Source organism: Pseudophryne corroboree, chromosome 4, assembly GCF_028390025.1.
Source record: "Pseudophryne corroboree isolate aPseCor3 chromosome 4, aPseCor3.hap2, whole genome shotgun sequence".
In the NCBI taxonomy this organism is placed as follows: domain Eukaryota; kingdom Metazoa; phylum Chordata; class Amphibia; order Anura; family Myobatrachidae; genus Pseudophryne; species Pseudophryne corroboree.
In genome coordinates this window covers 640,505,416-640,529,746 of record NC_086447.1, presented here as the reverse complement: position 1 = coordinate 640,529,746, position 24,331 = coordinate 640,505,416, and the positions used below count along the sequence as shown (strand labels likewise).

Here is a 24,331-nt window from a genome sequence, read left to right as displayed (position 1 = left end):
ATGACTCTGCCACAAACCCAGCAACAAATTCACACTTTCTAGGAATGTGTGGGTATTGTCGAAATTGGATTCCAGGGTTCTCTATTCTGGCACTTCTACTGCAAGAAATGGTCTCTTCAAAAAAACCAGAACGGGTTTCTCATACAGAGGAGTCTGAACTGGCATTTGAGAGACTAAAAGAGTGTTTGTCACAAGCACCAGAATTGGGGATGCCAGATTATGAGAAACCTTTTGAGTTGTACAGTTCCAAAAGTGCTAGGTGCACGGTAGGAGTCCTAACCCAGAAACATGGTGATGCCAGCAGACCGGTAGCCTACTACAGTGCACAATTGGACACTGTAGCACGGTCTCTCCCCACTTGCCTACGAAGTGTTGCAGCCATAGCTTTCTTGGTAAGTAAAAGTGAAGACGTACTGTTACGACACGACCTGAAAATCCATACACCTCATGCAGTATCAGCCTTGCTAAACTCCGCCCAAACCAGACATGTCTCATCCGCTCGGTTTACAAAGTGGGAACTATCACTGATGGCCCCTGTAAACATCACCATAAAGAGGTGTAGCACACTAAATCCTGCAACTTACTTGCCGAGTGTGACTTGTCATGCACAAAGGGTGGAGGATGAGAATGATGGTGAAGGAGGATTTAGTGCAGACCCTGATATGCATGATTGTATGGAATACCTGAACCAGACTTTTTCTGCGAGACCTGACATCAGTGACAACCCACTGGAAGACGTATACTTTACCTTCTACACTGACGGTAGTTGTCACAGACAGACGGACTCAGGAGACCTGTGCACCGGATATGCAGTTGTAGATGACGAAGGTATCATAGAAGCTGAACCCCTTGGTCCACCTCACTCAGCACAAGTTGCTGAGCTGGTAGCACTGACCAGAGCATGTGAGTTGGCAAAGGGTAAGTCAGCAAATATATACACAGACTCTAGATACGCCTTTGGAGTGGTGCATGATTTCGGGTCCCTGTGGTGCCTCAGAATTTTCCTGATGGCAGCTGGCACACCTGTGGCGCATGCGTCACACATCAAAATGCTTTTGAAAGCCATACAGGAACCTGACAGAGTGGCTATTATCAAGTGTAAAGCACACATCTACAACCAAGACCCAATTTCACTTGGTAACAGCTGAGCGGACAAAGCTGCAAAATCAACAGCAAGCACATCACACAAATTAACACCACACAACTGATGACATTCAACACAGTAAACATGCAACAATTAATTGAAATGCAAAATTTGTGTTCCCTACAGGAGAAGGCAGTCTGGAAGGCAAAGGGATATGGACAGGAGTCCTCAGAACTCTGGAGAGATGGACAAGGTAAGCCAGTGGCCCCCAGGGCATATCTCCCAAGCCTAGCTGAAGCGGCACATGGTCTGACTCATCTGGGCAAGGAAGGTATGTACACATTGGTAAGAGCCTACTGGAGTGCACCAGGGTTCTCTTCTCAGGCGAGCAAGAAAGCAATGACATGTCTTACTTGCTTGAGGAAGAATATTGGTAAGACAATACCGACTGAGCCATCCCTTATCCCTCCTACAGACGGACCTTTCCAGGTAATACAAATTGACTTCATACAGCTACCACCCTGTAGGAATTTAAAGTAAGTTATGGTATGTACTGATGTCTTCTCGAACTGGGTAGAGGCATTCCCCTCCGCCACAAATACTGCCGTATTCACTGCTAAGAAAATTGTACAAGAATTTGTGTGTAGATATGGTATCCCTAAAATGATTGAAAGTGATAGGGGTATCCATTTTACAGGTGAAGTCTTTCAGGTCATGTGCAAGCTTATGGGTATTAATAGTAAGCTACATACTCCCTACCGGCCACAGGCCAGTGCAAAGGTGGAGAGAATGAATAGCACTATTAAGAACAAGCTGAGCAAAGTGATGGCTGAAACTGGACTGTTGTGGCTGGAAGCACTGCCACTAGTGTTGTACAGCATCAGAACCACTCCCAGGTCACCGCTTAACCTATCACCCTTTGAAATTCTTTTTGGACGACAGCCCCATAGAATGATAAACCCCCAGGATGATCTGAAATGCAATAATGAAATGACTGTGCAATATTTGGTTAGGATGAGCCAGCAACTGAGAAACCAGCAAAGGAATCTGAAACTGGTGATTCCTAACCTACCAAACAGTAATTGTCATGAAGTTGAACCTGGGGACTATGAGATGATTTGAAATTTTCTACACTCAGGTTGCCTCATAGACAGGTGGGAAGGACCGTATCAAGTTTTGTTGACCAGCACGACAGCACTGAAGGTTGCCGAGAGAGAGACTTGGGTCCACTCGTCCCACTGCAATAAAGTCGCTGACCCGGAGAAAACTTGTGAGAAAGAGAAAGGTGAAGAAAACCTCATATCACTAGAGAATCTGTTCCGGGAAGGTTGAAAGGCAGGACTGTTGAATGGCACCTAATCATGGTGAAAAGCAAAATCAAGGACAGTTGTCTTAAATTTTTTCTCTCCAAACACCCTCCCACCCTTCATTTTTTTCTCCCCTCTTTTTTTTCCTTACCGAAATGGATTCACATCAAGAGACTGTATTCCGGATATTTCTTGTGATTCTATTTTTGATCAGGACAATTTGTTTTTGTGACGGCCGCCCGAGAAGTTGAGCAAGTATCTGGAATGGGTTCTGATGGAGAGGATGAATTCTTAGGACCCCAGGATCAGTCCATCACTTTGGTCAAAGCTGGTATCAGTAAGAGATCTGGTAGTCACGGAGCTCAGAGGCAATGTGAAGGTTATTGTCTGATGAATACTGCATATGTAAGTACTGCGATAACATAGTCGAAGATGGGTGCATCCAGAGATGTCAGTCAAACAATAATATCAATATTGACGGACATCCTTTGAGTGACTATCACTCATTAGTGATAAAACCACACAGAGTGCTGGGTATGCTCACAAGTACCTCAAGGACAGAGTAAATCGGGATTAGTGCCATACCCCTTAACAGTAATTGAGGTACTCAAATTGCATGGGGGGAGACCGGTGGACAGAAAATTAAATATATCTAGACCCCCTAGCTTAAAGCTCCACCAGTACCACGTAGATAGGTCACTACTGTGTTTCAATGTAACCAATTTCCGGAGACCAGGAAATTGGGAAGTAACATGGAACAATCAGACAATGACCTTCTCACACAGAGCTGATAAAGAACCCATCAACTCTGAGCTTGTGCGTGGGATAACCACAAGTGGGAGGTACTTCCGATACAGGTATACAAGTGGGATCAAAACCATGTGGGCTGGAAAGGTGTCACAGGGATATTGTGCACACATCATCAAGCCAGATACGTGTATCAAACAGGTTGTAGAGCTGGGGACACATTTCTTCGTGAAAGTTATTTGTGACATGATCTTGATACATTTTGTCCCTCCCCTATGTTCTCCCAGATGATGTCTATTTCATATGTGGAAGGAAGGCGTACAAGTGGCTTACTCCGAGCTCTGAAGGGTTGTGTTACATAGGCAGAGTACTACCATAGGTCATGACCATCGCACATGACAAAAGGAAAGACATTCACTGCAGCGCCCTGCCTCCTTATACTCACACTCACTACGAACACATTTTCAAGAGGCACCTCATAGACAGGGGAGAGCTCGCAGCCTCTAATTTGATCCATGAATCTACCAGGGATTCAGATTTTTCTTGCATTAGATATCACCCATACTGCCAGAGGAATTATAAATTATAGGTACATCCATGCGCTAACGAACTTGATAGATAATATCACTGAGATGTATGATGACACCTTCAGGTATACAGGTAGAGAACTACAGGCCTACAAGACGGAACTGGTCCAACAGAGGATGGTCTTGAATTATGTCACGGCCGTGACAGGTGGGTATTGTGTTAATTTGGTGACTCAATATAGTGTGAAGTGCTGCACGTATATTACAAACAGTCCTGAGGACCCAAGGGTGATCATCAATCAAAAGATGGACGAGATCTTGCAGTTGAAGTGGGAGTTCAGAAGGAAACACAATCTCACTTTAGCGGCTGTGGGTAATGAATTGACTGGATGGGCCTCATGGTTGAACCTACTCAAATGGTTCTCTGGATTGGGAGAGTGGGCACAAGGTGTGATTGCAAGTGTAGGAAAGTTTCTCCTCTGTATCCTGGGTGTCGTCATAATTATCGGCCTAATATTTAAATGTGTTCGGATTTTAACGCTGCGAAAAAGACATAGGGGGTCATTCCGACCCGATCGCTCGCTGCAGTTTGTCGCAGCGCAGCGATCGGGTCAGAACTGCACATGCGCCGGCACCACAGTGCGCCGGCGCATGGCAGTTGTCGGTGCCCAGCAATCGCCTCTGAGACAGAGGCGGTCGCTGGGCAGGAGGGGGCTGAACGGCGGTGTAAAGCCGCCGTTTAGTAAGTGCTGTCCGGCCAACACAGGCGTGGCCGGCCCATTGGGGGGGTGGCACGACGGCTGCGTGATGTCTCACGCAGCCGTTGCGGCCAGCGGCAGCAACACACAACTCCCGGCCAGCCGCAGGAGCTGCGCTGGCCGTGAGTTACTCCACAGATACAAAGGCATCGTCTCTGTGCGATGCTTTTGTATTTGTGTGGGGGGGAAGGTGGCACTGACAAGTGGGGTGGACTAGCCCTGTGCTGGGCTTCCCCCCGCATGTCTGAGTTTACAATTGAAGCTGTGCTAAATTTAGCACAGCTACGATCAACTCAGAATGACCCCCATAATACAAATTTGATGAGTCTAAGGAGCGGGTGCGTTGTAAATGCGGCAGATTTGATATACGACCCAACTACAGAAACAGTGTTGTGATAAGGAATGTAAATGAATTTCATGATCTATTTCTTTTCACAATTTATTTTTGTTTTCTCCTCTACCCAGAGATCTACAATCAGAAACTACATCTTTCTACCCTGATTTAGGTGTATGTACCTCTACATGTCTTACTCTCATCTCTGCAATCTTTAGTTAATAATACACATAGCCGATAAACGTTATCCACACATAATGGCATACACATACATCTTCCCGCATGTATCATCAGATAAATGTGCTCCCCATTTATTATTAAAAAGCTGGTGAGGGCAAAAAGCCCTTGTCTAGAAAGAGCTCAGTAATGTTTGTTTGACCATGTACAGACCCTTAATATGGGATGAGAAGGATTAAATGTATACTTCACAGAACCTTGAAGCTTTCATAGAACTTACACGGCACGATGATACATCCCCCCTCAAACAATTACTCATAAATACACACTTTTTCCTATCCCACTAGGCCATATATTTCCCACCTACAACTCTTCCTCCTGTTCTAAGGTACATACTCGAATGTTGTGCATATGGTATATGAAATATTTTCATTGTTGTTAGTAATTTATGGCAGTTATTGTTTACTGCCAAAGGGTGGACTGTCGAAGTCGAAAATATTACAGCCACATACACACATACAAACCCCACACAGAGTGGTCTCTGTGCGTGCACGTGTTCTGCCATGCGTGCGCATACCCGCATGCTGCATACATTGGCTCGCGAAGCCCTGCATATTAGCTTGCGGTATGATTATACGGTAGCATACGCAATCACATGGAAGAGCCACAAAGACATATTCAACATTTTATCCACATAGTGCATAATTTACACATAGTCCACACACACCACACCAGCAAGTTACATTTACTTAGGAAATAGAACAACAGAGATATCCAGCTTTACAGGATGTGAGGGGACAGAAATAGGTTAGGACATAGTGTTTGCTATCCAGATGTACAGTATTTCAAGGGCTACATTCCGATCACAGTTTGCAGATTATAGCATGCTCCTGCTATATCTATGCACATATCTCATGATGAGATATTCCTGCGCATATCTATGCAGATATGCGCAGGAATACAATATTCATAACTTACTGTAATTACTGTACTCGTGATATTCGGCGGGAACCCAGTGGCGGACCTCTGCAAGTACACCTGGACCAAGCATCGCCCACCTATTCAAACCAACCTATGATCCCTCATGTACTGTAAATGACTTGCCCCTTGGCCTATGGAAGAAGAGCTTACAGTTCCCTTTGTATTGTGTTTTGGACCATTGTATAAAAGCAAGGCCTCCTGGCTGGCCTCAGTCTAATTCTCTGAAGGTTATCTTGCTAAGACTGACTGAGGACCGGATCCGGGAGGCGCTGGCAAACAAACATATGTACTATTGGTTGTAGCTCTTCTCTGTGATACTGTTGTATTTTCTGTGTATATCTTTTTGAGTAAATATATTGTTGCTGCGTTGGACCATAGCATAACATATACTACTGGTGTCGCATTCCCTTCTTGTTTGGGTAAAGAGGTGTATTCAGCCACACGTGTCGCTGTGCAGTGCGCATAGCATGTCGGCATGTTCACGCAACATGCATATACATCGCAGGGGTTATTGATTGCATTTAGCGGGCCGCAGCGTCCTGAACCATAGTGTAACAAGGTACTGTATTTCCCTGAAAGTTAAACGAACTTAACATGACGATGAGGATTCTGATTATGAGGTGGTTTGTTTGAATAAGGCACCAGTGGAGACAGTTGTTGGTCATGGGATGAAAAAGCCCATTGCTATGCCTGAACAAATACCAAAAAAGCCACCTCTTCAGTGTGGAATTATTCTTCCACAAATCCGGACAACAGGGGGTATATTTACAAAGATTCGTGTTTTGGACGTTTTGAAGGGTGAACTCGAATGGTATCGGGTGCATTTTACTGCAACTTTTTGAATTCTGATACGATCATTCACTAAGCTGCCGAGTTTTGCACAATCGTTTTTTCCGATGTCGATGTGATTCGTAATATCAGGCAGTATTTTACGGGAGTGATGAGTAAAACACTGCCTGACAAAACACAAGAAATCCTGGCCGGATCTGTGAGATCCGTGCAGGGCTTCATTGTGTACCTTAAAAAGTTGATTAAAGTCTTAAAAATCAGAGAAAAATTGCGTGGGGTCCCCCCTCCTAAGCACAACCAGCCTCGGGCTCTTTGAGCCGGTCCTGGTTGAAAAGATATTGGGGGGAAAATGACAGGGGTTCCCCCATATTTAATCAACCAGCACCGGGCTCTGCGCCTGGTCCTGGTTCCAAAAACACGGGGGACAAAAAGCGTAGGGGTCCCCCGTATTTTTGAAACCAGCACTGGGCTCCACAAGCCAGGTACATAATGCCACAGCCGGGGGACACTTTTACACTGGTCCCTGCGGCCCTGGCATTACATACCCAACTAGTCACCCCTGGCCGGGGTACCCTGGAGGAGTGGGAACCCCTTAAATCAAGGGGTCCCCCCCTCCAGCCACCCAAGGGCCAGGGGTGAAGCCCGAGGCTGTCCCCCCCATCCAAGGGCGGCGGATGGGGGGCTGATAGACTTTTGATAAAATGTGAATATTGTTTTTAGTAGCAGTACTACAAGTCCCAGCAAGCCTCCTCCGCAAGCTGGTACTTGGAGAACCACAAGTACCAGAACGCGGTGGAAAACCGGGCCCGCTGGTACCTGTAGTACTACTACTAAAAAAAAATACCCCCCAAAAAACAGGACACACACACCGTGAAAGTATAATTTTATTACATACATGGACACCTCCATACATACATACTTACCTATGTTCCCACGAGGCTCGGCCCTCTTCTCCATGTAGAATCCTTGGGGTACCTGTGAAAAAAATTATACTCACATAATCCAGTGTAGAATCAGACCTTTGTATAATCCACGTACTTGGCAAAATAATAAAACGGAAACCCGACCACGCACTGAAAGGGGTCCCATGTTTACACATGGGACCCCTTTCCCCTACTGCCAGGACCCCCCCCCCTGACTCCTGTCAAAGAGGGTCCCTTCAGCCCATCAGGGAGCGCCACATTGTGGCACTCTCCTGATTGGCTGTGTGCTCCTGTAGTGTCTGTCAGGCAGCACACGGCACAGATACAATGTAGCGCCTATGCGCTCCATTGTAGCCAATGGTGGGAACTTTGCGGTCAGCGGTTGACCGAAAGTAACCTCACCGCTGACCGCAAAGTTCCCACCATTGGCTACAATGGAGCGCATAGGCGCTACATTGTATCTGTGCCGTGTGCTGCCTCACAGACACTACAGGAGCACACAGCCAATCAGGAGAGTGCCACGATGTGGCGCTCCCTGATTGGCTAAAGGGACCCTCTTTGACAGGAGTCAGGGGGGGTCCTGGCAGTCGGGGAAAGGGGTCCCATGTGTAAACATGGGACCCCTTTCAGTGCATGGTCGGGTTTCCGTTTTTTTATTTTGCCAAGTACGTGGATTATACAAAGGTCTGATTCTACACTGGATTATGTGAGTATAATTTTTTTCACAGGTAACCCAAGGATTCTACATGGAGAAGAGGACTGAGCCTCGTGGGAACATAGGTAAGTATGCATGTATGGAGGTGTGCATGTATGTAATAAAATTAGACTTCCACGGTGTGTGTCCTGTTTTTTTGGGGGTATTTTTTTAGTAGTAGTACTACAGGTACCAGCGGGCCCGGTTTTCCACTGCATGCTGGTACTTGTGGTTCTCCAAGTACCAGCTTGCGGAGGAGGCTTGCTGGGATTTGTAGTACTGCTACAAAAAACAATATTCACATTTTATCAAAAGGCTACAGCCCCCCATCCGCCGCCCCTGGATGGGGGGGACAGCCTCGGGCTTCACCCCTGGCCCTTGGGTGGCTGGAGGGGGGGACCCCTTGATTTAAGGGGTTCCCACTCCTCCAGGGTACCCCGGCCAGGGGTGACTAGTTGGGTATGTAATGCCAGGGCCGCAGGGACCAGTGTAAAAGTGTCCTCCGGCTATGGCATTATGTACCTGGCTAGTGGAGCACGGTGCTGGTTTAAAAAATACGGGGGACCCCTACGCTTTATGTCCCCCATATTTTTGGAACCAGGACCAGGTGCAGAGCCCGGTGCTGGTTGATAAAATATGGGGGAACCCCTGTCATTTTTCCCCCAATATTTTTTCAACCAGGACCGGCTCAAAGAGCCCGAGGCTGGTTGTGCTTAGGAGGGGGGACCCCACGCAATTTGTTTTTCAGTTTTTACACTAAACAAACAGACCCTTTCCATAGATAACCATGCACAGATCTCACTGATCCGTGCATGGTTATCCAAACTTGACTGGAAAAAGCAGGTCTGTTTTTTTGCTGCTTTTTTTAACGAATCGAAAAAAAACAGACCCGCACTTGAGCACTCAGAAACTAACACCCAAATACGAATGAATAGTGAATGCCCGTATTGTATGAAATAACAGCCGTGTTTGACCGATGGTCTATTCATTCGTATTTCGGAACTTTGCAAATCAAACCATTACGAATAGTCCAAACACTGCCGAGATTGGTGCTTAGTGAATTCCCGGATTGGGACTTAGAAAAAAAAACACATATCGGACAAACTCGAATTCTTAGTAAATATTGGCCCAGGTGTCAAGCCATCTGTTGCCTTTGTCAAGCCATAATAATTAGGGATAAGGACGTTTACCACCTAGGAACATCCTCACTTATACGTCACCTGCAGCACATTCATCATAAGTCATTGTCAAGTTCAGAAACGTTGGGTAATAGTGTAAGCAGTCCACTGACACCTAAATTATGTGGTTTGTTTGATTATTTATTCTCTGTGAGGCGGAAGATGTAAACACTGAAGGGGGTTGGGATCTTAGGATGAGGACGACATCTTGCCTCTGTAGGGCCAGTTTGTGCAAGGAGAGATGAATTGCTTCTTTTTCGGTGAGGGCCCAAACAAATCAATAATTTCAGCCACAGTCGTGTGGCAGACCCTGTCACTGAAATGATTGGTTTGTTAAAGTGTACATGTGCTGTTTATCCAACATAAGGGAGGGTGGGAGGGCCCAAGGACAATTCCATCTTGCACATCTTTTCTTGCCATATCATTCCAGGGGTGCTGCCCTATATGGGGTGCTGCCGCTATGCCCTATCAGTCCAGTACACTGGTCCTGCCTGAGAGAAAAGTAATGGCAGACTCAAGTCATTACTTTTAAGAATGATCCAGATAAATTCTTAATGGATAAGGATATACAAGGTTATGGTGGGTAAATCATGTACTATAGTAATAAAATAAAATAAAATAAAATAAAATAAACACAGTTAAAATTAGTCTTAAAAATATTTCAGTGTAGGAGATCACAAACAGGTTGAACTCGATAGACAAATTGTATTTTTTCAACCTCAGAAACTAGGGGGGGTAATTCCAAGTTGATCGCAGCAGGACATTTTTTAGCAGTTGGGCAAAACCATAGCCCTCATTCCGAGTTGTTCGCTCGGTAATTTTCTTTGCATTGCAGCGATTTCCCGCAAATTGCGCATGCGCAATGTTCGCACTGCGACTGCGCCAAGTAAATTTGCTAAGAAATTTGGTATTTTACTCACGGCATTACGAGGTTTTTTCTTCGTTCTGGTGATCGGAGTGTGATTGAAAGGAAGTGGGTGTTTCTGGGCGGAAACTGGCCGTTTTATGGGTGTGTGTGAAAAAACGCTGCCGTTTCTGGGAAAAACGCGGGAGTGGCTGGAGAAACGGGGTTGTGTCTGGGCGAACGCTGGGTGTGTTTGTGACGTCAAACCAGGAACGAAACTGACTGAACTGATCGCAGTGGCAGAGTAAGTATCGAGCTACTCAGAAACTGCTTAGAAATTTCTAATCGCAATTTTGAGAATCTTTTGTTCGCAATTTTGCTAAGCTAAGATTCACTCCCAGTAGGCGGCGGCTTAGCATGTGCAATGCTGCTAAAAGCAGCTTGCGAGCGAACAACTCGGAATGAGGGCCCATGGCCCTCATTCCGAGTTGTTCGCTCGCAAGGCGATTTTAGCAGAGTTACACACGCTAAGCCGCCGCCTACTGGGAGTGAATCTTAGCTTCTTAAAATTGCGAACGATGTATTCGCAATATTGCGATTACAAACTACTTAGCAGTTTCAGAGTAGCTTCAACCTTACTCGGCATCTGCGATCAGTTCAGTGCTTGTCGTTCCTGGTTTGACGTCACAAACACACCCAGCGTTCGCCCAGACACTCCTCCGTTTCTCCAGCCACTCCCGCGTTTTTTCCGGAAACGGTAGCGTTTTTATCCACACGCCCATAAAACGCTGTGTTTCCGCCCAGTAACACCCATTTCCTGTCAATCACACTACGATCGCCGGAGCGAAGAAAAAGCCGTGAGTAAAAATACTATCTTCATAGCAAAATTACTTGGCGCAGTCGCAGTGCGAACATTGCGCATGCGTACTAAGCAGAAAAACGCTGCGATGCGAAGAAAAATACCGAGCGAACGACTCGGAATGAGGGCCCATGTGCACTGCAGGGGAGGCAGATTTAACATTTGCAGAGAGAGTAAGATTTGGGTGTGGTGTGTTCAATCTGCAATCTAATTTGCAGTGTAGAAATAAAGCAGCCAGTATTTACCCTGCACAGAAACAAAATAACCCACCCAAATCTAACTCTCTCTGCAAATGTTATAACTGCCCCCCTGCAGTGCACATGGTTTTGCCCAACTGCTAAAAAAATTTCCTGCTGCGATCAACTTGGAATTACCCCCTATGTTACTATGTTACTACTGTATGTTAACCTGCATTTAATTGGTATACGACTAAGGGGGTAATTCCAAGTTGATCGCAGCAGGAATTCTGTTAGCAACTGGGAAAAACCATGTGCACTGCAGGGGAGGCAGATATAACATGTGCAGAGAGAGTTAGATTTGGGTGGGTTATTTTATTTCTGTGCAGGGTAATACTGGCTACTTTATTTTTACACTGCAAATTAGATTGCAGATTGAACACACCACACCCAAATCTAACTCTCTCTGCACTTGTTATATCTGCCTCCCCTGCAGTGCATATGGTTTTGCCCAGTTGCTAACAGAATTTCTGCTGCGATCAACTCAGAATTACCCCCTAAGACAGAGAGCCATGCAACATGTCTGTGCTTGGTATTTTGCGAGGATTGACCATCGATTCTGAGCATCAAAGTATTGGTGACAGATCTCCCTCAGATGATTGACGATATGAAGGACACATTTCACAACTTTCACGATTTCTTTGCTGCATCTAGCAGAGTTTTGTAGCGGAACCGCGATGTGTACGGGTAGCGGCATGCTGCTGCCTACGCATCGCTAGCCGCCTCCCATTAGAATGAATGGCAGGAGCATGCATATGCACGCGACCACCAGCTCCCATTTAATAGTCGGCGTAGCGTACTGTACACCCTACTATGCTGGAAGTTGTGCAGCCACAATGTAGCAGGACACATCTGTAAATTGAGTATTGATTCTTGTTTGCTTATCATTCTTTTGACTTGCATGCTGTTTTGTTAACACATTTGTATGCACCAATAAACTGTAATTCTGTATTTTAACATAATACTGCATTTCAGAGTATATTTTCTGATTGACATAGAACAAAAGTGTCAAAGGATTACATATAACAAATTTGGTACAAAAGTTACTAATATAATCAGTATATATTTTAAACCAGCCATGCCAGCTTTCTTGATTTTAAATTATTATGTGCTTACCCTTATCGTGATTTTGTACAAGCACTAGTGATGAGATGAGATTTCCCCATATTCCCGAAGTCTGATATATTAAAAAGAATACTCCAAAGTACTGGTTCAGAACATCAATTTTTTTCTTGCCAGTCAGCTCTGCATACCTACTTCCATCGGTAGTCAGATAGGTACTGTTTGCTGTCCATAGTGGTCCCCCTCCAAATCCCAGAATTGCAGAGGTGATTATTATACTGTACCTTAAAAAAGATAAAGAACATACACCTATGTAAAATAGTACTTTGTTTTCATTAAAAGGCAGATTAATTACATTTTCTTCACTTTTTTTTTTTTTAGTACATGCTAGCACTGGCACTCATGGATCAACTGTTAAGGGGGGTACACACGGAGAGATCCGTACTTAAAATCTAAGCAATCTTGCTAGATTGCTTAGATTTTAAGCACGGATCTGCCGTGTGTATGCCCTCCAGCGATAGCGATGCGCGGCCCCGCGCATCGCTATCGCCGGTGCTAGATTGAGCTGCATGCAGGCTCAATCTAGCGGGTCGCTCACTTCACCGTTGTGTGAAGTGAGCGGCCCCCCCGTCGGCTTTCCCCCTCGCTCAGCACATCGCGCTGTGCTGAGCGGGGTGAGAGATGTGTGCTGAGCGGTCTGTGTTAAGATCGCTCAGCACACATCTCTCCCGTGAGTACCCCCCTTTAGTAACTCAGGCAATCAGCAGTGGAGCACTTAAGTTGTCTACAGTAGCATCACTAGGGGGGTACAGGGAGTGAGAGCCCCCTCCGAGGGGTGACACTAAAATTCTGACTACTGTGACAGGAACCAAATGCTACACTGTGACATTACGTCCAGCACTCAGCTCAATTCACAGTTTATGAGCCAGCAGTACATTCAGAAAAGTCTTCGAAGGCAGCCCAGCATCTCCAGGAATGCCGGGCATGCTGCCAGAGTGATGAAAATGGGGTTGGGACACAAGGCCACACCCCATAGCATGAGACCATGTGCACCCTGGTTGTTTGTCAGCAGAGCCGGCCCTAGGCATAGGCAAACTAGGCAAATTCCTAGGGCATTTGGAATGCCTAGAGGCACAAGCAGCTTCTGCTGATTAAAATGATATGCAGCATGCCTATATTCTGTGTATGACTGCAGCTGTATCTGCAGCCGAAATGCTACATTACACTGTACTCCTGGAAATCAATGTAACGTAGCACTTTGTATGCAGATACAGCCACAGTCACACACAGAATATGGGCATGCTACATATAATTTTAATCAGCAGAAGCTGCGTGTGCACTGTGCATCCTAGTCACATAGCAATGCAAATAAGATGCAATTTTAGCAACAAAAAAAAGCGCACAACATTAGCAGAGCTGGCTGGAAGCTGTCAGCTGACTTACGCCAGACATCTCCTGCTACATAGCGTAATGAAACAAGATGTATGAGGACACATCTGTATTCAAGCAGAGACCGAGGTCACTGTATTAGCGGCCGTGTTAGTGCTGTGTGCAGGTGGGCTGATTGTGCAATAGTGTTTGGCATATGTGTAAGGGGTATTATGCGTGTCAACATGTGTCTAAAGGCATTAATAATGTGCTGTATAAAGGCATTAATAATGTGCGACATATGTGTAAGGGGCATTATGTGTATAAGGGCATTAATAAAGGTTGGCATAATGTGTAAGGTGCATTATTTTTATAAGGACATTAATAATGTGTGTTGTATGTGTAAGGGGCATTACTGTGTGGTATTATGTGTATAAAAGCATTACTAATGTGTGCATTATGTGTATAAGGTTCTCTACTGTGTGGCAAAATGTATAGAAAGGGCACTACTGTGTAGTCTAATGTGAATAAAGAGCAATATGGTGTAGTGTAATGTGAATAAGGGGCACTACTGTGAGGAGTAACGTATATAAGGTAAAGTGGTACTACTGTGTGATGTAACGTGAATAAGGGACACTATTGCATGATAAAATGTGAATAAAGTTGCAGTACTGTGTGCTTAATTTGAATTGGGGGTACTATTGTGTGGCTAATGCCCCTTCCCAGCAGGAACACGTTCCTTTTTGGGCTGTGCGCTGAATGTGTGCACTGTTCCTATTTAGAATATAAGGGGTAGGAGCACCAAAATGAGGACTGGTATGGGTTAGGGGTAATGGTGCTGGGAAATGGGTGCAGTGTCAGAGGCGGAACTAGCGCCAGTGCTAGGGAGCACCAGACAAAATCTTGCCTAGGGCATCATATTGGTTAGGGCTGGCTCTGTCTGTCAGATTATTTGGGCCTGTTAGTGCTAGATAGCACTGGACTAGTACTCTCTTGGTGCAGGGGCCTGGTCATTAATTATTTAGTATTGCAGAAACAGTCAATGACTGTCAGTGAGTGCGACTACTTGTAGTGCAACAAGAGTTAGCACTATTTTTTTATATTTTCACCAGGAGGTTATAAAAGTATTTTTCTTGTGATCATGTGCAATTTCACACTGGAAAGTGGAGGGAGAGGGGGTGGGGGATTTATCAAATCTTGGATATATATGTAAAGTGGAGATGAATAAAATACCAGCCAATCAGCTTCTGTCACCTGACAGTCTGTGTGAAAAATAACAGTTAGAAGCTGATTGGTTGGTGCTTTATTTCTCTCCACTTTATCTCCTTCAAATCTTTGAAGCACTGTGTTAACAAAATATGGCATTGACACGCCATCAGGGTGTCATGAGGGTGCCATTAAGAGTTAGTTTAGAGTTTTATTATAACTAGGTAGCTGGAGACAGGAGCCTCAAAGATGATATTTCTAACTTATAAATGTCATCTTTGTATTATTCTAACCAATTTTATGGTCAAATCTTACCAAATTTGCAGCACTCTCATGTAAATACAGGGACTTTCAGAGAGAGACCAGAGGTGAGGCAGTTCTGACAGTCAGGCCCAGCGACAGGGGAGGTCAAAGGGTACACCTGTGCTGGGCCCTGAGGTTCTGAGGGGGACCAAACACAGCGCCTAGTAACTTACTCGCACTATCCGCCCACCTGGCGTGGCTTGCGGCACAAGTAAGGGGGAAAAAACAGTACAAGGACCATCCAGCCACCCGCACCCCCATACGGTCACCCCCTGGTCACCTGGTCCAGACTGAGAGCAGGGGAAGCCGGGAGGAGGGATCCCATTCCCCGTACTGTGTGTTGTGACGTTAAGGCGCTGTGCACGGTGCACAATGCTGCTTGTGCCCACCCTTCCTTGCTCTGTTCCTGTTGTGGCGATGCCATCCGTGTCCCACACCTAAGAGGAGCAGCCCAGGATTGGAAGGAACACCGCTGGGCAGGATTAGATCACTGTAAGTGATCTGAACAAAAATGGTGACTGTAAAACTAAAAATAGGAACAGATGCCTGTCGCTCTCAGTGACATGACTTAATTGTTTTTAATAAATATAGTTAAATTGAATACTGTTAGGTTACATTGTATATTGAACATTATTTATCTGGGGTTTTTTATTTATTTTTTATAATATGTATAATTTTCTCTTGCCATGTTGTGTTGGTCTGGAGTTAAAGTGTGTGTGTGTGTGTGTGTGTGTGTGTGTGTGTGTGTGTGTGTGTGTGTGTGTGTGTGTGTGTGTGGAGGGGTGGTGGCTGGGGGCCCAGACATGTTATTGAACCGGGCCCCAAGATTTCTGTTGCCAGCCCTGCTGACAGTAGCCAGTGCCTACTCAGGCATTGACCTAACTGCACCTCACTGGTGTCTAGGAAGGGTGACTGGATGCAGGCATCATTGTCAGTGTATGTATGATGTATGTGTGTTGGTAACACACATTGGGGGTCATTCCGAGTTGTTCGCTCGCAAGTGGATTTTAGCAGATTTGCTCATGTTAAGCCGCCGCCTAGTGGGAGTGAATCTTAGCATCTTAAAATTGCGAACGATGTATTCGCAATATTGCGATTACACACCTCGTAGCAGTTTCTGAGTAGCTTCAGACTTACTCGGCATCTGCGATCAGTTCAGTGCTTGTCGTTCCTGGTTTGACGTCACAAACACACCCAGCGTTCGCCCAGACACTCCCCCGTTTCTCCGGCCACTCCTGCGTTTTTTCCGGAAACGGTAGCGTTTTTTCCCACACGCCCATAAAACGGCCTGTTTCCGCCCAGTAACACCCATTTCCTGTCAATCACATTACGATCGCCAGAACGATGAAAATGCCGTGAGTAAAATTCCTAAGTGCATAGCAAATTTACTTGGCGCAGTCGCAGTGCGGACATTGCGCATGCGCATTAAGCGGTAAATCGCTGCGATGCGAAGATTTTTACCGAGCGAACAACTCGGAATGACCCCCATTGCACATTGTCAGTGTATGTGTGTGTGTGTGTTAATAATGCAAACTGTGTGGTGCTGCAAAAAGGTTAAAAAACTAAAAGGCTCTTGTTTGTTTGGTAAAATAGTAACCTGCATTTTTCTTTTTTCTCTAACGTCCTACTGGATACTGGGAAATAGTAGATTACCATGGGGTATAGATCTGGTTCACTGGAGCCTGGCACTTTAATAAATTAATAGTGTGTGCTGGCTCCTCCCCTCTATGCCCCTCCTAGCAGACTCAGTTTAGAAAAATGTGCCCAAGGAGACGGGTGCATTCTGTTGCTCTCCAGAGAGTTTTTTTCATAAATGTATTTTAGTCTGCCTGCATTGTGAGACTTAGGGGGAGGAACTGATCCAACTTGCTAAAGAGTTAATGGCTCATATCCCTGCTGACAGGACACTGAGTTTCTGAGGTGCTGATCTCATACATCTCGGGTTTGAGCCCACACCAGCAGCATGCTGCCACCCCTAACAGATGCTGAAGACGTGGTGCAGTGAGTAATACACCGGGGTCCCAGTTAGCGGGTCCCCGGTGCAAAATGGTGGCATAAAGGGACAGTGTTCACTCAGCTATGGCTGCGGTGCCCACTGCCGATTTAACATAAAAAGGGTTCCACACTAATTTTTATTATATTATATGGAGACGCCAGTATAAAATACTGAGAGGGACCGTGCGCCATTATGGGGGCGGGCTTTCACAGAGAGCGGGACCAGCGGCTCCGAGGTGCCATTTCCTGCTGCTGTGGCTGCTGTACAGGCTGCTTGCGGGCTGCTCTTCCACAGGACCCACTGTATCACCAACAAAACTGGTACCAGGGGGTTGTAGGGGTGAGCGCAATATCAGCAGTGTAACTGCTGTGAGGTAAATTATATTATATACATACCCAGCAGGGCACTGCTCTGAGGTAACGTGTGCTGGTCCAACCTTCTCTCTGTGTCACTCCATTCAGGTTTATCTAGAATAAGTGTGCTGTCTTTATTTTATGTCACCTGGAACCATCGTAGAGAATTCAATTCCTGGGAATGATCCTGGATACGGTGTCTCAAAAGGTTTACCTTCCAATGGACAAGGCCTTGACTATTCAGTTTATGGTCCGCTTGGTATTAAAACCATGCAGGATCTCAATTCATCCTTGCATTTGCTTGCTGCGCAAAATGGTAGCCTCTTATGAGGCAATACAGTACTGCAGGTTTCATGCACGGCCATTCCAACTGGATCTGTTGGACAAATGGTTGGGTTCTCACCTGCATATGCATCAACCTATAACTCTGTCGCCAAAAGCAAGGATATCCCTACTATGGTGGCTACAAGTCTCCCATCTGGTGGAGGGTCAGAGTTTCAATATCCAGTCTTGGACTCTGTTGACTACGGACGCCAGTCTCCACAGTTGGGGGGGATGTGACCCAAGGGGTGTAGTTCCAGGGGAAATGGTTGTCTCAGGAAACTGCACTTCCAATCAACATCCTGCAAGCCTCATACCTCCTTCGGAATCAGGCCAGAGGCGGAACTACCGCGAGTGCAAGCAGTGCGTTGCACTGGGGCCCGCCTCTGTCCAGGGGCCCAAGCATGTAATGAGTCAAACTTACTCATTACATGCCGCTGTGCGCTGCGGGCAACCGCTGCCCGCAGCGCACAGCCGCCCAGAGATGAGAGGAGCAGCGGTACGGGGGAAGGAGGAGGAGGGAGGTGGAGGAGGGAGCCGCAGCAGCGCTTTACTACTGGTGGAGGCGCTGCTGCTGCCCCTCTGCTTCACTAAAGGCTGTCTTCCGAGAACAGCCTATAGTGAAGCAGAGGGGCAGCAGCAGCAGCGCCTCCACCAATAACACAGCGCTGCTGCGAATCCCTCCTCCATCTCCCTCCTCCACCTCCTCTACTGCCCGGGAATCGTGACCAGAAGCTGCACCGAGGAGCCTAAGCCAGCGGAGAGGGTAAGTTTAATTCTTCTTTCTTTCTTTCTTTCTTTCTGTCCTTTCTTTCTTTCTTTCTTTCTTTCTTTCTTTCTTTCTTTCTTTCTTTCTTTCTTTTTCTTTCTTTCCTACAAAAAAGGGGGACTGTGTACCGCAATGTGTAAAAACGGGGAATCTGCCTGCCGCAATGTGTAAAAACGGGGAATCTGCCTGCCACAATGTGTAAAAACGGGGAATCTGCATGCCGCAATGTGTAAAAACGAGGAATCTACCTGCCGCAATGTGTAAAAAGGGGGAATCTGCCTGCCGCAATATGTAACAAGGGCACGCTGTCTGCCGTAATGTGTAACAAGGGCACGCTGTCTGCCGCAATGTGTAAAAAGGGGGAATCTGCCTGCCGTAATGTGTAACAAGGGCACGCTGTCTGCCGTAATGTGTAACAAGGGCACGCTGTCTGCCGTAATGTGTAAAAAGGGGACGCTGTCTGCCATTATGTGTAAAAAGGGCACGCTGTCTGCCGTTATGTGTAAAAAGTAGTGATGAGCGGGTTCGGTTTCTCGGAAACCGAACCCCCCCGAACTTCACCCATTTTACACGGGTCCGAGGCATACTCGGATTCTCCCGTATGGCTTGGTTAACCCGAGCGCGCCCGAACGTCATCATCCCGCTGTCGGATTCTCGCGAGATTCGGATTCTATATAAGCAGCCGCGCGTCACCGCCATTTTCACTCGAGCATTGGAAATGTTAGGGAGAGGACGTGGCTGGCGTCCTCTCCATTATTGTTGAACTTGATTGTGCACTATTGCTTAATTGTGGGGAGGGCTGGGGAGCAGCTGTATAATATAGGACGAGTACAGTGCAGAGTTTTGCTGATCAGTGACCACCAGTTATCCGTTCTCTGCCTGAAAAAAACACTCCTTATCTGTGCTCAGTGTGCTGCATATATCTGTGCTCACACTGCTTAATTGTGGGGACTGGGGAGCAGCTGTATTATATAGCAGGAGTACAGTGCAGAGTTTTGCTGACAGTGACCACCAGTATACGTTGTCTGCCTGAAAAACACTCCATATCTGTGCTCAGTGTGCTGCTTTATTGTGGGGACTGGGGACCACCAGTATAATATTATATAGGAGGAGTACAGTGCAGAGTTTTGCTGACCAGTGACCACCAGTATATAATATATAGCATTACGGTACAGTAGGCCACTGCTGTACCTACCTCTGTGTCGTCATTAAGTATACTATCCATCTACATTCTATACCTGTGGTGCATTTTAGTTTTGCAGTTTGCTGACACAGTGACCACCAGTATACTATATATAGCAGTACGGTACGGAAGGCCACTGCTGTACCTACCTCTGTGTCGTCATTAAGTATACTATCCATCTACATTCTATACCTGTGGTGCATTTTAGTTTTGCAGTTTGCTGACACAGTGACCACCAGTATACTATATATAGCAGTACGGTACGGAAGGCCACTGCTGTACCTACCTCTGTGTCGTCATTAAGTATACTATCCATCTACATTCTATACCTGTGGTGCATTTCAGTTGTGCAGTTTGCTGACACAGTGACCACCAGTATACTATATATAGCAGTACGGTACGGAAGGCCACTGCTGTACCTACCTCTGTGTCGTCATTAAGTATACTATCCATCTACATTCTATACCTGTGGTGCATTTTAGTTTTGCAGTTTGCTGACACAGTGACCACCAGTATACTATATATAGCAGTACGGTACGGAAGGCCACTGCTGTACCTACCTCTGTGTCGTCATTAAGTATACTATCCATCTACATTCTATACCTGTGGTGCATTTTAGTTTTGGCAGTTTGCTGACACAGTGACCACCAGTATACTATATATAGCAGTACGGAAGGCCACTGCTGTACCTACCTCTGTGTCGTCATTAAGTATACTATCCATCTACATTCTATAACTGTGGTGCATTTTAGTTTTGCAGTTTGCTGACACAGTGACCACCAGTATACTATATATAGCAGTACGGTACGGAAGGCCACTGCTGTACCAACCTCTGTGTCGTCATTAAGTATACTATCCATCTACATTCTATACCTGTGGTGCATTTTAGTTTTGCAGATTGCTGACAGTGACCACCAGTATATTTAGCAGTACGGTACGGAAGGCCACTGCTCTACCTACCTCTGTGTCGTCAAGTATACTATCCATCCATACCTGTGGTGCATTTCAGTTGTGCGCAGTATATATAGTAGTAGGCCATTGCTATTGATAGTTACTGGCATATAATTCCACACATTAAAAAATGGAGAACAAAAATGTGGAGGTTGAAATAGGGAAAGATCAAGATCCTCTTCCACCTCGTGCTGAAGCTGCTGCCACTAGTCATGGCCGAGACGATGAAATGCCATCAACGTCTTCTGCCAAGGCCGATGCCCAATGTCATAGTAGAGAGCATGTAAAATCCAAAAAACAAAAGTTCAGTAAAATGACCCAAAAATCTAAATTAAAAGCGTCTGAGGAGAAGCGTAAACTTGCCAATATGCCATTTACAACACAAAGTGGCAAGGAACGGCTGAGGCCCTGGCCTATGTTAATGGCTAGTGGTTCAGCTTCACATGGGGATGGAAGCACTCATCCTCTCGCTAGAAAAATGAAAAGACTTAAGCTGGCAAAAGCACAGCAAAGAACTGTGCGTTCTTCTAAATCACAAATCCCCAAGGAGAGTCCAATTGTGTTGGTTGCGATGCCTGACCTTTCCAACACTGGACGGGAAGAGCTTGCGCCTTCCACCATTTGCACGCCCCCTGCAAGTGCCGGAAGGAGCACCCGCAGTCCAGTTCCTGATAGTCAAATTGAAGATGTCACTGTTGAAGTACACCAGGATGAGGATATGGGTGTTGCTGGCGCTGGGGAGGAAATTGACAAGGAGGATTCTGATGGTGAGGTGGTTTGTTTAAGTCAGGCACCCGGGGAGACACCTGTTGTCCGTGGGACGAATATGGCCATTAACATACCTGGTCAAAATACAAAAAAAATCAGCTCTTCGGTGTGGAATTATTTCAACACAAATGCGGACAACAGGTGTCAAGCCGTGTGTTGCCTTTGTCAAGCTGTAATAAGTAGGGGTAAGGACGTTAACCACCTCGGAACATCCTCCCTTATACGTCACCTGCAGCGTATTCATCATAAGTCAGTGGCAAGTTCAAAAACTTTGGGTGACAGCGGAAGCAGTCCACTGACCACTAAATCCCTTCCTCTTGTAACCAAGCTCCTACAAACCACACCACCAACTCCCTCAGTGTCAATTTCCTCCTTACCCAGGAAAGCCAATAGTCCTGCAGGCTATGTCACTGGCAAGTCTGACGAGTCCTTTCCTGCCTGGGATTCCTCCGATGCATCCTTGAGTGTAACGCCTACTGCTGCTGGCGCTGCTGTTGTAGCTGCTGGGAGTCGATCGTCATCCCAGAGGGGAAGTCGGAAGACCACTTGTACTACTTCCAGTAAGCAATTGACTGTCCAACAGTCCTTTGCGAGGCAGATGAAATATCACAGCAGTCATCCTGCTGCAAAGCAGATAACTCAGGCCTTGGCAGCCTGGGCGGTGAGAAACGTGGTTCCGGTATCCACCGTTAATTCAGAGCCAAATAGAGACTTGATTGAGGTACTGTGTCCCCGGTACCAAATACCATCTAGGTTCCATTTCTCTAGGCAGGCGATACCGAAAATGTACACAGACCTCAGAAAAAGACTCACCAGTGTCCTAAAAAATGCAGTTGTACCCAATGTCCACTTAACCACGGACATGTGAACAAGTGGAGCAGGGCAGACTCAGGACTATATGACTGTGACAGCCCACTGGGTAGATGTATTGCCTCCCGCAGCAAGAACAGCAGCGGCGGCACCAGTAGCAGCTTCCAGAAGAGGCACACAGCTGACAACCTCTTACGGAAATTGAGGAAGATCATCGCAGAATGGCTTACCCCAATTGGACTCTCCTGGAGATTTGTGACATCGGACAACGCCAGCAATATTGTGCGTGCATTACATCTGGGCAAATTCCAGCACGTCCTATGTTTTGCACATAAATTGAATTTGGTGGTGCAGAATTATTTAAAAAACGACAGGGGCGTGCAAGAGATGCTGTCGGTGGCCCGAAGAATTGCGGACCACTTTCGGCATTCAGCCACCGCGTATAGAAGACTGGAGCACAACCAAACATTCCTGAACCTGCCCTGCCATCATCTAAAGCAAGAGGTGGTAACGAGGTGGAATTCAACCCTCTATATGCTTCAGAGGATGGAGGAGCAGCAAAAGGCCATTCAAGCCTACACATCTGCCCACGATATAGGCAAAGGAGGGGGAATGCACCTGACTCAAGCGCAGTGGAGAATGATTTCAACGTTGTGCAAGGTTCTGCAACCCTTTGAACTTGCCACACGTGAAGTCAGTTCAGACACTGCCAGCCTGAGTCAGGTCATTCCCCTCATCAGGCTTTTGCAGAAGAAGCTGGAGACATTGAAGGAGGAGCTAAAACAGAGCGATTCCGCTAGGCATGTGGGACTTGTGGATGGAGCCCTTAATTCGCTTAACCAGGATTCACGGGTGGTCAATCTGTTGTGTTGAAATCAGAGCACTACATTTTGGCCACCGTGCTCGATCCTAGATTTAAAACCTACGTTGTATCTCTCTTTCCAGCAGACACAAGTCTGCAGAGGTTCAAAGACCTTCTGGTGAGAAAATTGTCAAGTCAAGCGGAACGTGACCCGTCAACATCTCCTCCTTCACATTCTCCCGCAACTGGGGGTGCGAGGAAAAGGCTAAGAATTCCGAGCCCACCCGCTGGCGGTGATGCAGGGCAGTCTGGAGCGAGTGCTGACATCTAGTCCGGACTGAAGGACCTGCCAACGATTACTGACATGTCGTCTACTGTCACTTCATATGATTCTCTCACCATTGAAAGAATGGTGGAGGATTATATGAGTGACCGCATCCAAGTAGGCACGTCAGACAGTCCGTACGTATACTGGCAGGAAAAAGAGGCAATTTGGAGGCCCTTGCACAAACTGGCTTTATTCTACCTAAGTTGCCCTCCCTCCAGTGTGTACTCCGAAAGAGTGTTTAGTGCAGCCGCTCACCTTGTCAGCAATCGGCGTACGAGGTTACTTCCAGAAAATGTGGAGAAGATGATGTTCATCAAAATGAATTATAATCAATTCCTCCGTGGAGACATTCACCAGCAGCAATTGCCTCCACAAAGTACACAGGGACCTGAGATGGTGGATTCCAGTGGGGACGAATTAATAATCTGTGAGGAGGGGGATGTACACAGTGAAAGGGGTGAGGAATCAGAGAATGATGATGAGGTGGACATCATGCCTCTGTAGAGCCAGTTTGTGCAAGGAGAGATTGATTGCTTCTTTTTTTTGGTGGGGGCCCAAACCAACCAGTCATTTCAGTCACAGTCGTGTGGCAGACCCTGTCGCTGAAATGATGGGTTCGTTAAAGTGTGCATGTCCTGTTTATACAACATAAGGGTGGGTGGGAAGGCCCAAG

General features: G+C 46.3%; 1 protein-coding gene across 1 annotated transcript in view; it reads right to left on the bottom strand.

Moving 5' to 3' along the window:
- The window catches only part of LOC134910085 (protein unc-93 homolog A-like), a 373,717-nt gene that overhangs the window by 252,774 nt on the left and 96,612 nt on the right, over positions 1–24,331 (bottom strand). Inside the window, exon 3 of the mRNA XM_063917725.1 lies at positions 12,555–12,784. Within this exon, the coding sequence (XP_063773795.1) occupies positions 12,555–12,784 (230 nt within the window). The remainder of the gene's footprint in view (positions 1–12,554; positions 12,785–24,331) is intronic.